The sequence below is a fragment of the Lontra canadensis genome, unplaced genomic scaffold, assembly GCF_010015895.1.
Source record: "Lontra canadensis isolate GAN:19392208 unplaced genomic scaffold, GSC_riverotter_1.0 scaffold15, whole genome shotgun sequence".
Lineage (NCBI taxonomy): Eukaryota > Metazoa > Chordata > Mammalia > Carnivora > Mustelidae > Lontra > Lontra canadensis.
The window spans coordinates 24,141,459-24,157,589 of record NW_022631009.1 but is presented as its reverse complement, the minus strand read 5'-3'; the positions used below and the strand labels follow the sequence as shown (position 1 = coordinate 24,157,589).

The window sequence follows — 16,131 nt, the reverse complement described above, 5'->3', positions numbered from 1 at the left end:
TCGGTCCAATAAATAAATAAAATCTTATTTAAAAAAAAAAAAAGAACTTGTTTTCAACACAGATAGAAGGCAAGAGACATGAACGAACAAAGAACTCTACCATATCCTATGTTATTCCTGTTCCTTTCCTGGATGAGCCGACCACCTGCCTGGGAAACCAGATGTAGAAGGAAGGAGAGAGAGAACAGTCCCTAGTTCCTTTCCTTTCAGTCTTTCCTTGCTTGTCAGTAAGCTGAAGGTAGAAGGCTGGCATTCCATTTTGTATTAAGTGAAATAATATTAGCAGAGTTAGTTTTGTACAACATTTCCACTGTTATGTTAAGAATGAGATGCACATGCAAGTACCAACTCGAAAATAGAAATTTGGTAAAATGCTCATATTTGCATTTAAAACTGGCATTGCACACTATAAAGATGAACAGTGTAAATCATGGTAATACTTTAGAAGTTTATTTTTTCTTTACTGAGGAAAATATTAAATACCAAATTTAAAAAACATCATGGAAGGAAGAAAATACCTTTATATTTCAGTACCTTTAGCAGCACTTTTCTCTTGCTTTTTGAACAAGGATCCCCATGCCTGGGACCCACAAATTACCTAGCCGGCCCTGTTTGTCATGGCTGGAGTTGAATAATTCAATCCAGCCTGTCAAATTCTGGGGCTATGTTTCTAAAATAAACTTTTAAGTATAGGAAACCCAACTTACCAACAGATTGCATTCCACTTATTATATAAGTCAGCTGCTTGGAACTTGGCACGTATTTTCTTACAGGAACACTGTTTTGAATAGCGGTCAGTTTGCCAAACTAGCCCTCAAAAACGTCCTCAGACCACAGGATGCCAGATCGCTCCAGTCCATCTGAATGATTGGATTAATGTCGCTGAGGGCTATCTGCGCTGTTGGCCAACCACCGCGCTGCAGGCCGGCACTGCACGGTTGGGTGGGGTCATGGGACTTCTGGTTGGTTCCGGCCAGTGAGTACTGGCAAGGGCTGCCCAGGCCAGGGCATTTCGTGGACAGTGTGAGGCCCTATGAGGTGCTTTCTTCCTCTCGGATAAGAGTGACTGGCACTAAAAAAAAAAAAAAAAAAAAAAAGAGTGACTGGCACTACTGCAGGGATGACTGCCCCATCCTCCGAGGGCGCAGGGAGGGTAGGACACAGAGCAGGGTTCCAGTGGGCTGCGACTGCATGTAGCATTACCAGAGCATAACCTGACCTCCTCTGACCGGTGACACCATTCATTAGGGTTCTTTGATTGCAGGCCATAGAAACCAGACCCAGCTCATGAAAGCACAAAGGGATGTGTTGGCTCCTGGGGCAACCGACCGACTTGAAGACCGGACTTGAAGAAACATCCGGGTCTTAGTGGCGGGGGCAGCAACAGGTCTCTCGGGCCTTTCTGGGTCCCCATGTGCATAACTCAGTTCCCATCATTTTCTGGTCCTAAGTTAGCCCACCAAGAGCCAGATTTCAGAGACAGAAGACTAGGTTGGTTGTTTAGGTGTGCCCCTCCCTTAGGCAGGAGTGGGGACCTTGAGGAGCCGTCCTGGACTGCCCCCAAAGAAACATGGAGGGTTTTGTTTCCAAAAGCAACAGGTGTCCTCCATAAGGCCGAATGGCCGCTACCAAGCAGCCTTGGAGGGTGGGGGGAGGGGAAAGCAATGTCGGAGGAGCCGTAACCCGGAGCACTGTATTAGAGGCCGGGGTCCGTCGCTCAGGGATGCTGGGACATGCTTTGTGTCTGAACATGAAAGGGCTTTCCTGGCTTTCAGGTCACTGGGTCTCAACCCTGGCTGCACGTCTGGGATGGGGATGGGGAGGAGTTTCTGTAAAAATAACCAGTGCCTGGGCCTTCTCCCTGATTTAAATTGTACGGCTAAATTGTAATTTAGCTGTTTTGTAAGCCCCGACATAGGTTTATTCACAGCTCCCCTGGTAAAGCCAACGTGGACCCAGGATTACAGAATGGATTTGCTTTGGGCCTTAAACTGGCCAAGCCCCACCCCAGCACTTGGTCCCTCCCTCCCAGGGGTTGGGGGACTATGGGTGGGTGTTCCTCTTCCATAGGTTTATTGCCTGAAAAGGATTCGAGCTGCTTATTGTTTTTCTAGAAGCTCGAGATGTTTTCTGCAGTGTCTTAGTCCCCTTTTATTTACCCAGTGAAATCTCAGGCTTGTTGCTGGAGGAAATATACTGAGCTACTCAGTACTCAGAGGAGAAGAAGAAAAACCAGGAAGACTAGGCTGAAAGTCTTTCATCCTGCTGTTATTTCTTCCCCTGCTGTGGCTGCCTGGTGATCCCTCTGTGGGCCCGCTTAGCCCGCCCTTCCTGGAAAGAAAAAGGGACAGATAAAAACACTTCAGCTCTATACGCTCATGCCCCACTCGAGCGGTGAAGTCACATCCCTGGCCCCTGGTCACATCTCTTGTCAAGGTGTGTGTACTCTCTCAGCAGCTTGAGCCAACCTTCCGCTTTGCAAAGCGGGCACAGCTGTACGCTGGGGCATCAGCCATCCTGGGAGCAGAGACTTGTATAGTTTTGAATTGCAGTTATCATGACATCCTGTGGAATCGCTTCCTCTCTTTGATCTTGACTTAGTGTGTTTCGTGTTGGTTCCACTGCCCCCTATCATCTGTTGGAAGGCCGAGGAAGAAATGTCCACTGCAGCTTTGGGAGTCGTTCCAGAGTGTTCTGCTCAAGGTTCCTTGCAAGTGGTAGGTGGAGGCGTTTATGGGCACATCCACTTGGCAGAAGGCCTCTGTTGTGGGGGCACTGGAGCCTCCTCCATGTGACTTAGGTCACCACCTGGCACCCGCCAGCTGCAGAAGATGGCAAGCAAAGCATCAGCCTCTGTGTGAAGGTTGCCAGCCCGCTGCAGCCTCATTTTGGAATCACGCCAGGGGCCTGCTGGCCATAGCTGTCACCCGTGCTGTGCCCCTGGATACATCGGGTACATGCCAGTGTCCCTGGCATTTCCCTTTGCTTCTTTGGCCTCTTGAGGACATTCCTAAGTATATTCATAACACGGAGGAAGTCATGGAGTCTCACTCAGGCTGTTTTTCTTTTATTACATGAGGGGGATGCCCTCTGGTATTAAAATTCTGAATTCCTATACCTTTTCTTAGAATCATTCCATTTCAGCAGTGGAAGAATATTTGATCTCATCTGACTCTCCCAAGAGAAATTTTCACAGGAAAAAGTTTGAAAATTCTATCTAAAAATCTCAGAATTGGTAGTGTGGGTTTTAACAGGGACATGGCATGGTATATAAACAAAGATTTGACTTAGAGTAGCCAGGCTCCTGACCCGCATGCTGACTGTTGACCTTAGGCTCTCTGTCCTTGTGTTAACTTCCCTCTGACCTAGGGAAGGTGGACAATCTGGTAGTTATGGGCTTTGGAGTCAGACCCTCTTGGGGTTAAGACTTGGTCCAACCTGGTATGAACATGTGAACTTGCATGAGTAACTTGACTTTGTCAAGGGCTCAGTTCCTTCATCTGTATAAACAGGACATAGGAATTTGTGCAAATTTGCATTTACTTAACTTCCTTAAGTCATGAGTTCCCTTGGCTGGAAACTGGGGATAATAAGTGTCCCTAATCCTGGACAGTTGTTGCGAGGATTTGATGATACAAAGCCCTTGAAGCACAGAGTGGGCATGTCGTGGGCACGGAGAAGTCCCTCCCCAAATCCCAAAATTCAAGTCCTGGCCATGGAGGTCCTTCCCACCTCCATTGTAGGTGGTTCTTTGGATCAAATGAAGCAATATTTTCAAAAGCACTTGGAAAACTGGAGATGGACAGCCATACAAGATGGTTGTTTGGAAACATTTTTTTACTGGCTCATTCAGGCTAAAACTCTTACTTTCTGAAGGAGCAAGACTTTCAATGGATATCCCACTTGTTTTTCATGAAGAATTTTGTGAGATACCAGAAAAAATGTGGGGCACCTGGGTGGCTCAGCTGGTTAAGCCACTGCCTTTGGCTCAGGTCATGATCCTGGAGTCCCGGGATCAAGTCCCATTTTGGTCCCTCAGCTCCGTGGGAAGTCTGCTTCTCCCTGTGACCTTCTCCCGTCTCATGCTCTCTCTCTCTCTCTCACACACACAAATAAATAAATAAAATCTTTTAAAAAATGTGAAATCAGTAGTTTCTAAAAGCTTGTTATGGGAAGCTTGAAAGGCAAGCTAGTTCTGTCAGGTACCCAATTCTATCCTGTATCGTTAGCCAATCTATTTCTAATTATCTCTGTCCCTCTGCTTCTCTTCCTCTCTCTCTCTCTCTCCTTTGTTCCTCTCTTCCCCTCTCTGCCTCTCCCTCTGCCTCTCTCTCTCTTCCTGTCTCTCCTGATTCTCATATAAATGCCGGCAGGGACCTCACATCTTAAAAAATTAAGAAAAGCATGAGCAAGGGGCACCTGACTGGCTCAGTCAGTAGAGCGTGTGACTCTTGGCTGGCTCAGTTGATAGAGCACATGACTTTTGATCCCAGGGTTTGGAGTTCAAGCCCCACACTGGGCGCGAAGCCAACTTAAAAAAAAAAAAAAAAAGAGCACCGGCAAATAAAATCCTCCCTAATTCCTGTCCCTCTCCAGCTACGGCCCCATCTCTCCACATCCTTTCTTGTCCAAACATCTGGAGAGAGAATGGAGACCTTCAATTCCCTTATCAGTTCTATTCAAAGATTCAAAGTTGTTACAGCTTTTCACATTAACTATTTCTAAAATTGGGCTGTATCTTTTGTGTGTGAGTGTGTTCCAATAAAACTCGTTTTTATAGATGCTGAAATTCAAATTTCATGTAATTTTCACTTATCATGAAGAATGATTCTTTTAATTTTTTTAACCCTTTATTAATATAAAAACCATTTTGGGCTCCTGGGCCATACAGAAACAGGAATTCAGCCTTAGTTCTGCCAACCCCTGGGCTGTCTTTTAAACCTGTCAAGAGAAACTTGCCAGCCAGGCTGAGGACAAGCTCTGTCATGAGTGTCTTGGCATCTGTACATATGTGAACTTGGCCTGACACATCTGCTTATCAGATGTGCACTTCACCAAGTTATTTGCTTAGATGGCACCTCATGTGACTGAATTTTAACTGTAGATTCTTAATCATTAGTTCGTGTCTTTAGAAAGACAGTACAATGACAGGGCATTGAAGCTGAAGTTCAGAAGATGGCTCCCACATACCAGGCCATGGAACTGATGCAGAGGAAATGGCCAAATCCCTCAGAATCGATCCCAGAATTTTCAAAATTCAGAGAAGTGAGAGGAATGGACAGTTTGTTAAATACTTCTGGTTTGACTCTTGGGAGAAGCCATCTAATTTCCATAATTTGAATTCCCATGAAGGAGAGCAGAAACTTCAACGGGACCTAGAAATGCAAGCAATTCTAAGGTTCTTCCCCAGACCTTTAAAATTAACCATATAGGTTAATTTTAAAGGTATTATAGAAGTCAAAGGTCAGAAGTCCTGATTATGGAAAGAGGGATGCCTTTGCATAGTTTTGCAAAGCTGCTGATGGCCAGACATTATTTCCAAGGCTCTTTAGATGTTGAAAACAAAGCAGGCTTAGGGGTACCTGGGTGGCTCAGTCAGTTAAGTCTGCCTCCGGTTTAGGTCATGATTCCAGGGTCCTAGGGTTGAGTCCCACATCGGGCTCCCTGCTCAGTGGGGAGTCTGCATCTCTTTCTCTCTCTGTCTGTTGCTCCCCCTGCTTGTGTTGCTCTCTCTCTCTTAAATAAATACATAAAATCCTTAAAAACAAAACAAAACAAAACAAAGCAGGCTTAGAATTAATCATAATATAATATAATATAATATAATATAATATAATATAATATAATGAAGAAAGTGACATATTGGTATTTTGATGAATGTAAGCTGTTGACAGTTGAAAAAAATATGTAATTTCTGCAGAACTAGGATGAGGGGAGTGAGATGCCCAGGAAGAAAGGTAAGGAGGAGGTCACTTTCAGGGTGTGGCACAAGTGAAAGTGAGGGCCTCCTTACTTTCTGTCCTAGGTACCTCACTTGTTTCACCCTAGACCAGCCTGGAATTTAAATAGTCTATTTTCCTTTCCTCAAGAGCTGAGAAATCCATGGTGTATCTTACAATCCATGGTGCCTTAGGATCAAGGAAGTACAGTGGTTGGGGTTCTGCCAAGGGGGTGAGGTTGTCCCCCGGTCTCCTTATGGGGTCTTCTTGACCTGGCTGCTTTGGTGCATCTTTTCAGCCTCGGTGGCCTGCAGGTTTCCTAACCCAGTGCGCTGATCACGCCCCATGTTTATGTTTCTGTGGGTCCTGAGCTCAATGTAATTGTTTTTTCAAAATCTGTCTCCTCTAGCCTAGGAGTTCCTTTGGAAGAAAAACTCTTCATCTCTTTCTTTCGCCTTGGCTGGTGCCCAAGTCTGGCGATACTCTGCGAGTGTCAGGGCAGCGCATGCATAAAGCAAACTGTTGAATAAGTAAGTACTTTTCACAATGGAATTCAAATGACTTTTAATGCTTGGAAGATGCAGAGGATGTAAGACTTGACCTCACAGAGCAAGTAATTTTTGACAATATCTTCTTTAGTCTGGCCAATTTGAAATTATATGGTGACCCTCCTTTAGAAAATCTGAACTTTCACCTTCCCAGATGATGAATACTGATCATCCAGATAAAGGGACCATGTAGCTTTACTTTTTAAGACTCAGAACTCCCGAAAATTTTTTTTAGGAGCTCAAGAAAGTTAGTCAAAATAGGTGCAGTACTTGGGAATCTTTGGAAGAAGATGCCTCCGTGTACTGGTTCATTGGGCAAGGCTACAGGTGCCTTGTATAAGGCTGCAAGTTGTGTAAAATCCCTCTTGTCCCACTGAAACTAAGATGCTAACTTTCTAAAGGAAGCAGGGCATCCAAATTCTGTTGAGATCCCTAGACAAATCGTCTGGTTCATGTACAAAGAGGCATAACTTACACGTGGCTCCAGTTTCCAAAATGTGAGGTTCTGAGCTGATAGCCCTCTCCAGCCTCCCCCCTGCTCCATAGCCAGACAATCTCCTGTTCATCTTATCCTGACAATAGTTTAGATCTGTTCATGCTGGCTTATTGTAATTTGAGAAATCCTGACTTTGTAGCATTTAAATATTTATTTATTTATTTTAGAGAGAGAGAGAGAGAGAGAGAGAGAGACTCTCAAGCAGACTCTGTGCTGAGCACAGAGCCCAAGCACAGAACCTGAGCCAAGAGCTCCCTGCCGGGCTCCAACTCACAACCCTGAGATCATGACCCTGAGATTACCATCTGAGCTGAAACCAAGAGTTGGAGCCTTAACTGACTGCGCCACCCATGCACCCCCAAGTTTGTAGCAGTTAAAGAAGTAATTATTTAAAAAAAAAAGTAATTATGTAGGGCCGCCTGGGTTGGGCTGCTGACTCTTGGTTTGGGTTCTGCTCATGACCCCAGGATCATAGAACTGAGCTCCCTGATGGGCTCAACGCTCAGCAGGGAGTCTAATTGAGGCTTTTGCTCTCTGTCTCCCTTCGCTCCTCCCCCTGCTCATGCTCAGTCACACACACTCTCTTTCTCTCAAATAAATGAAAAAACAAAAAAACAAAAAACAAAAAAACTTTAAAAAAGTGATTATGTAAACATGTATATTTGTATTTTCTGGTCAGCAGGGTGGAGGTATGGACAGTAAGGGGAGGTGCTGATGGCTGGAGAGATTCACAGTAGGATAGAGAAGATAAAAATCACATCTCATTCCCCTTTCTAGAGATAACTGCTGGCATAATGCCATTCAATCTCTTTTAATCCCATGTATTTAGAACATTTGTTACAGGAATAATACTCAATTAGCATGGAAAAGCAGGGGGGAAAAAAGCCTGTAATTCCAGCATTTAGATAACCAAAGTTACCATTTTTTATGTCCTTTGTTTTTTTGCTCTGCATATAAAGGCAAACACTGAATATGCATTAGTCCTTATGCATTTCCCCAGACAAAAACATAGCACAAACTGTAATTGTATAAGACAGAAATGATGGCACACAGAGTGTGCACACATACCCCACATCTCAAACTTATTTATAAATATTGATGAAAAAAAACAAATAAAATAGTAGGAATGGACTCCAGCAAAATAATTTAAAACATGTACTATGACTGGGTGAAGTTCTACTAGAAATGCAGAGATAACAAAATATTAGGAGATCTATTAACAAACTCAATCATATATGAGCACTTCTTATGACCATTTTGACACTGAAATCCATATAAATTTTAAATGTGATTTTTTTTTAAAGTCTCAAACTAACAGAATTGTGCTTAATTAGACATAGTCCTGTTAATGTCAGAGAAAGGCAAGTGTCACTATTATCACCTTTTAAAAAGCACTTGTCAGTATGATGAGCAGGGCTATTAAACAAGATGTCTAACTCTAGGAGGGAATGAGCTAAAATCATCTCTATTTGCAGATGATGTGATTGCCTACTGAGAGAATCTAAAATATTTCCTTGGAAGTAATGGAGTTCAATACAGTGTGTAAGTACAAATACATACATACATACATACATACATATATGTAAAATTTATAATTTCTTATATATCAGCAATAATCCTTTAGAAAATATAATGGAAAAGCAATTCCACTCATTATTAACATCAGAAAAATAAAACACCTAGGGACATATGTAACGGAAATAAATACAGAAGAAAATAGAACAGCATCTTTGTGAAACTCTCCTGGGGGTTTCCTAGGGTTGCCATAATGAATGACGGTACACTGAGCAGCCAACCGATTTGCTCTCACAGTTCTGGGGGCTGGAATTCTTTTTTTTTTTTTTTTTTTTTTAGGATTTTATTTATTTGCGAGAGAGAGAGGGAGATTGAGATAGTGACAGAAATAGCAAGAGAGAGCATGAGAGGGAGGAAGTGGGAGAAGCAGTCTTCTCACTGATGGGCTCCATCCCAGGACTCTGGGATCATGACCTGAGCAGAAGGCAGACGCCCAACCCAGTCAGTTGACTGAACCACCCAGGTGTCCCTGGGGGCTGGAATTCTGACATCAGGGTGTCAGCAGACTCCTTCAGAAGGCTCTGTGTGATACCTTTCTCTTGGCTTCTGTGTTACTAGAATCCCTGGCATTCCTTGGCTTGTAGACACATCATTCTAGTCTCTGCCTCTGTCATCACATAGCCCTTTCCTTGTATTTCTGTCCCTATGTCCCTGCTCCTTTTCTCATAAACACTTCAGTCATATTGGATTACAGCCTCTCCTAATGACCTCATCTTAACTTGACTCCATCTGCAAAGACCCTCTTTTTCCAAATAAAGTCATATTCACAGGGACCAGGGGTGAGGATTTCAACATGTCTTTGGGGGAAACACATTTCAACATATAACAGATGGGAAGACCAATACTAAAAAGAAGTACGTTCTCAAACTAATCTATAATTCCTATTCAATCTCAGTAAAAATCCCCAAAGGATTCCAAATGAATCCTGAAACTCACAGGGGGAGTGAGCAATGTGAAAATAGCCAGGACAATTCTGAAAAAGGCAAGTCCCAAGGAGATAGGTTTTACCCTGCTAAATATTAAAATGTGGTACAAAGTTCCAATAACTGTGTATTGCTGTTGCAGGTACAGACAGATAATGAAACAAGGTAGTGCAGACCCAAGTGAATCCAATGTGTACGTGTGTGGATTATGGGCTGAATAGTATTCCCCCCAAATTCATATATTGAAGTTCTACCCCCCAGGACCTCAGAATGTGACTTTATTTGGAACCAGGGTGTTTAAAGAGGTATTTAAGTCAAATGAAGTAATTAGATAGGACTTTAATCCACTATGATTGGTGTCCGAGTAAGAAGAGGAGGATAGGGCACCGACATGCACAGTGGTAAGATCAGGTGAAGACACAGGCAGAAAACAGCCATGTACAAGCCAAGGACAGAGGCCTTAGAAGAAATCAACCCTAATGATAACTTAACCTTGGACTTCCAGCTTCAAAATGGTGTGAAAGCAAGTTTCTGTTGCTTAAGCCATCTGGTCTGTGGTTCTTTGTTATGGTACCCCAGCGAACTAACACAGTGTGTATATATAAATATGTATCAGAATTGAGCATCTGTGTGTGATAAAAATGGCATTTCAAATCTCTGAGACAACTCTCTAACAGGAAAACCATAAGGCTTGATCCTAGTCTCATTTTTATACCAATAAATTGTAAGAAATAAATTCAAATATTAGAAGTGAACCATGAAACAATAAATATGGGTAAATATTTTAATTGTCTTGAAGTGCAGAAGGTATGATGCCAAAAGGAAGCTATAATGGAGTGTTTCATAGATTTAAAAACGTGCAGTTAAAAAAAGAAACCACCTGGCATATTGAGAGTAATAACGTTGAGGGGCATCTGGGCGGCTCAGTGGGTTAAGCTGCTGTCTTCAGCTTTGGTCATGGTCTCGGGGTCCTGGAATAGAGCCCCGCATGGTGCCTCCTGCTCGGCGGGGAGCCTATTTCCCCCTCTCTCTCTGCCTGCCTCTCTGCCTGCTTGTGATTTCTCTCTCTCTCTGTCAAATAAATAAATAATATCTTAAAAAAAAAGAGTGATAACATTAAAACACAAATAACAAACTAGGAAATATGTTTGCAACATATATGACACTGAGTTAATATCTCTAATATGCACAGGACATTTGGAAATTAATTTTAAAAAGGCAAGTCCTTTAAAAAGTGAGCAAAGGATATAAACAGCTGTTTCCAAAAGATAAAAAGCAAATGAGAAATAAATATATGAAAATATGTTAATTCTCACTCTTCATTAAAAGAATGTCCATCAAAACAATAAAGATAGTTTGTATTTTGTTGCCAGATGGGTGGCAATTACAAAGATTGACAGGATAACAATCTTATGGCAAATATTTTCTTTTGCCCTGTGGCTTGTGTTTTCATTCTTTTGACAGTGCCTTTCACAGAGCAGTTTTTAGTTTTAGTGAGGTCGAGTTTATCAGTCAGCTCTTAGATGTCCTACCTAAAAAGGCATCGCCGTATCCAAGGTCACCTTGATGTTTTCCTATATTATCTTCTAAGAATTTTATAGTTCTGCGTTTGACATTGGGTCTATGATCCATCTTGTTGTGATGAGAGTAAGATCTGTGGGTCCAGATTATTACTACGATTTTCGTATATGGATGTCCCATTGCTCCAACACCATTTGCTGAAAAGACTATCTTTTCTCCATTGTATTGCTCCTCGCAGTTTCTTGTTCAGTAATCCATCCCCTCACCTTTTATTTGAGGTGCGTCTTTTATCACATGTCAGGTTCTTTGTAGAAGGTACCTTTCTGGATTCTTAATTTTGCTCTGTTAATGTGTTTGCCCATAATTTGCATATATTTGCTTTTTTAATTTAATAGGTCTTAAACACCAGTCCCCAATTATTACTTTTTTTTTTCCACTGCAAATGTATTGGTTTTCTCTGGCCTGTTTATTTTTCCCAATTACTCAGGCCTCACCAAAAAGTCCTATTAGAATTTTGAATGGAAGTAACGAAGCCATAAATTAATTTGGGGAAGATTGACACGTTTGTTTCTCATTTCTAGGCATCTGGTGGGTCTCTCAGCCATATTGCTTTGCTCATTAATCAAACCAGGCCAAAGGGCAAGGAGCTGGGACGTGAACTCAGCGGAAAGGGGGCGGGGCACAACACTAGGACAGGCATTCCCTAATTTTGATTTATGTAAGGAAGCAGCCAGAAATTGTGGGGATCACAGGGGCATTCCCTGAGAGAATTTATCAACCAGAGACATTATGGGGCTGGGACTTTGTTTTGAAGTTTTTATCCCAGGACAGATTTACCCCAAGGGGAAGCGAGGCTGTGTTCTGACACAGATCCCTTTGTTTGCATGAAGGGGTGTGGAAGAGCTGGCTGGAACTGGCATTGCGTGTTCTACATGGGACCTTCCCCTAGAGGAGGGGCCGCTTGCCGCAGTGGAATGCGCTGGCAGGTGGGAGGGGCAGATCTGGGTTTGAGTTCTGGCCCGGGTGTGATCCTGGGCCCCTCACTCTCTGATCCTCATCTGAAATGTGGATAATGATACTCACGTGACAAGGTGCTTGTTTGTGTTAAATGAGATAATGGCATAAAGTATGTGTACCCTGTAAGCTCCAGCCCACTAAAAAGTAGGGTGGGAAGTCAGGGGCTCGAGGCTCTAGTCTCCACCCCCTTCTTCCGAGCTATGTTACACGAAGCCAATCAGGCTACTTCCCGAAGTATCTTTTTTCTCGGTTTACCTTAAGGTCAATGTAACTTAATCGTGGCTCCCTCTGGGGGTTGTATGAGGCCGGAACGAGAGAACGGAGAGATGACCTCGGGCATACAATAAGCCTCCAACTAGGGTCACCTGATAAAATACAGGATATGCAGTTACTTTTGAATTTCAGACAAACGACAAAGAATTTTTTAGTATAAGTACATCCCAAATATTCATAGGGCATACTTAACACTAAAAAAAATTATTGGCCGTTTATCTGAAATTCAAATTTAACTGGGAATCCTATGCTTTGATTTGCTAAATTTGGCACCCTGACCCCTAACAGATGTCGGTTCCTTCTCCTTCTTACCATCTGTAAGCATGATTTTGTAATAACCTTGGCCACCTCCTGGGTCACTATGAGGATCTCATTAATTCCCATGAATGGATTCAACCAGCAAAGGCTAGCTGGGCTGGTACGGAGGGTTCATGCAGGCAGAGGAATATAGATTAACCAGGTTTCTGGCTTGGGCATGAGGAAATGCCCTGAAAAAGGTTAAGTGCAGTTCAAACACGAGCTGTTGGGGGCCTTTCTTTTCTTTTCTTTTCCCTTTTCTTTTCTTTCCTTTTCTTTTCTTTTCTTTTCTTTCTTCCTCTTTCTTTCTTTTCTTTCTTTCTTTCTTTCTTTCTTTCTTTCTTTCTTTCGTCTTCCTTTCTATTTCTTTCTTTTGCAGACCTCCTTTTAATCTGGGAACTCCAAAAGAAAGGCATTTGATCTCTTTCAGGAGCTTAATGTAGTATCTGTCACCGACAGCCCCCCCTTCCCTAGGAAGCCTGTCAGTGCGGAGGAAGGTCATGGTCACAAGCAGGTCAGGGGAGAAGCCAGGATTAGCACCTCCAGGCTCGCAAAGCCAAGCCACACTCTCCAGCACCTCCTTAACTCTGCTCACACCTGTCCATGAGTCAGCACTTTATTGTAGGTCCCCTGGATGAGGAGCCCTCCCACCCGCCCCATGGTAGAGGTTGCTTTCTGGGGTCTTCAGAACGATCAAGTGAAAGAGCAGGCAGCTGCCCTGGGCCACAGCTTCAGATGTCCTCTGGGTGCTGTGTCAGCTACATCCCCTGGGCAGGGACAGGGACAGCAGAGCCCATGCCTCACCATGTGACCAGGTCGCTGCAGGGTAGGTAAAGCAATGACCCACCTACCAGAGTCGGAGGGCAGGGAGCAGCTAAGTGTGGCAGACTTTCCTCCTGCTCTTTTGGGGGTGCTTGGGGTGGGGGCAAGGCAAAGCTGTCAGTTATGTTAGGGAGGGTAAAAGCATCCCAAGCTGAAAGTTTTGTATAAACTTGTTCTGGGTTGGGTGACTTACAGGTGGAGCTGCTCCCAGCCGAGGGGAGAACAGAAGCCCCCTAGACCTGGGCTGAGATCCTGTGCACACACCTGAACCTCAGAGTAGCGCATCTTGGTACCCAGTTCCCTCTGCAAATTAGGTACAAGGAGCTGCCAGACTCCTGGCATCGCTGTGGGACATAATGAAAAGCAACCAAACGCTTAGTCTGGCACCTCATGTTAATAAGGCAAGGAAAAGCCAGTCTGAAGTTGAGTTTAAATGGTTTCCCCTGAGTAAGCAGAAAAGATTTCCATGATGCCTTGCTTTCGGCAGGTGTCCTGGGGGTGGATGGGGGGGGGTTCCCCCTCCCTCCCGCTACCTCCAGGAAAGGGTGCACATGTGTGTGTCTGTGTGGAGCATGGAGGGGTGATGAACTCACTGCAAAACCACCGAATCTTTATAAACTGAAAACCTGGCCCTTAGGAATACCAACCAGCAGGCACATCTGAAAGACAATGCCAAAGGAATTTTGTGACACCCAGGATGGACCACTGAAGAAAGTAACAATGTCTCTGTCCTTAGCCCCCTGTGGGTGTGCATCTGTGTGATGCAGGGCCTAAATGGGAAATACCACTCCCAGTTTCTACACTCACCCATACATAGATATGAGATATGCCAGGACCCTGATAGGAGGGATCTTCGAGGTGGAAAGAAGGCAGGTAACACCTCTTGGGTGCAACTGGGTGCTGGGTGCTCTGCCAACATCACTTCATTTAATCTAATCAGGTCAGGAACTCTGTATCATAAATAGGTCTTATCAGTTTCTAGAAATGGGCGCCCAGAGGTTAAGCAGCAATGTCACATAACGTGTAAGTGGGAAGCCTGCGTTCACACTGGCTAAGGTGATTATGGCACACTCTTCCACTGAATCCAGGGTCCCCTTGGCACCTCTTCCAAATATAGTGGCTGCTTTCCTGCCAGGCGGGCATGGGAACCAAGCCCCTGGGCCATCCCACCACTACCCAAGCTGTCTTCCAGTTGGCCATTAGAAGCTCTTTGTGCTGGCTCAGGTGACCCCTCAGGCCCAGCTCCCCTTGCAGAATCCTGGTGCTGGACTCAGGTGGGCAGTGCCAGGTGTATAACAGACTTCCTGTGAAGATTCATCTTTGATTTGGGGCATATTAACATAATAAAGCCATATATGAAAACCCCACAACCAACAGCATCCTCAGTGGGGAAAAAGTGAAACCTTTTCCCTTAAGGTCAGGAAGGAGACAAGGATGTCCGCTCTTACCACTTTCATTCAATATAGTATGGAAATCCTAGCCACAGCAATCAGACAACATAAAGATTTATCTTTGATTTGGGGCATTTAAAAAAAAATTACTGACAATGCATACTTTCAAATCAATCATTGTCCTCTCCTCTGTTAAAACATAAATACTGGGGCACCTGGGTGGCTCAGTCAGTTAAGCATCTGCCTTTAGCTCAGGTCATGATCTTAGGGTCCTGGGATGGAGCCCCATGTGGGGCTCCCCGCTCAGCAGGGAGTCTGCTTCTCCCTCTCCCTCGGTCCCTCCCCCCACTCATGCTCCCATGCTCTCGCTCTCTCTCTCTGTCTCAAATAAATAAATAAAATCTTAAAAAAAATTACCGAAAAAAAAATGTGAGCACCTCCGGGATTAGGTGACGTCTGTACTTTAGTGTGAATTTATGCTCTGGGTCACTTTTTTCTTTGTCCATAAGGACAGGCTAGGCTTTTCCAACTCTCTGGGATATTGGTTAAACCCCAAGGCTGAGAATGATAAGTATCTCCCACCCTTACCACTTTCACCTCTACCAACACACATGTATTTTTTTTTTTTCTCCTTCCCACACATGTATTTTTTAAGAGAGGTGCTAGGCCATCCATGAAGAGCTTGCTAAGAAGTATCCGAACTGGTCCTACCACTTCTGGTCTTGGTACATCAGCCACGTCCAGCCTGTTCTGTTGCTGAGACAGTCAAGAATTTCTTTCTTCAGAAAGAATGCAGGCCACTCAATGGGGCTCCATTAAATTGTTTCTTGGAAGTGGCATATACATCTAGAACTTGTTGGGGTCAGGGGTGGGATGTTTACCTGGCCAGGTGTCAGGTCACCTTGGAAGGTACTCAGACTTGAGGGTCTTAAAAGTACCCCACCCAAGATTTCTGCCTGCTCAGAAGGGGAGACTCCATCGGAAAGCATCTCCGAGAGCTGTACCTTCAAGCAGGAGTTGAGGAATTTTTATAGAAAGTTAGCTGGAGAAGGTATCATTCATGTTGCCTGGATCAGAGAATGGCACTGGAGATCCCCAGCTAGGGGTCTTCAAGGAGCCCACTAACATACAAAAGGAAGGAAAACTTCCAGTTCATTCTATGAGGCCAGTATCACCCTGATACCAAAACCAACTAAAGATACCACCAAAAAAAGAGAACTACAGGCCAATATCTCTCATTGATATACATGCAAAACCCTCAATAATATATTAGCCAAATGAATCCAATAATACATCAAAAAAATTACACACCACAATCAAGTGGGACTT

At 43.9% G+C, this 16,131-nt stretch overlaps 1 protein-coding gene across 2 annotated transcripts in view; it reads right to left on the bottom strand.

Moving 5' to 3' along the window:
• PLEKHF2 (pleckstrin homology and FYVE domain containing 2) overlaps positions 1 to 955 on the bottom strand; it is a 72,033-nt gene extending 71,078 nt beyond the window's left edge. The window contains exon 1 of one of the 2 annotated variants that reach the window (XR_004382806.1): positions 708 to 955. Coding sequence is in view for 1 of the 2 variants with exons in the window: in XM_032858661.1 (XP_032714552.1) it covers positions 708 to 720 (13 nt within the window). In the remaining variant the exon portion in view is untranslated. The remainder of the gene's footprint in view (positions 1 to 707) is intronic. The other variant, XM_032858661.1, reaches the window with a different exon arrangement.
• Between the last annotated feature and the right edge of the window lie 15,176 nt (positions 956 to 16,131).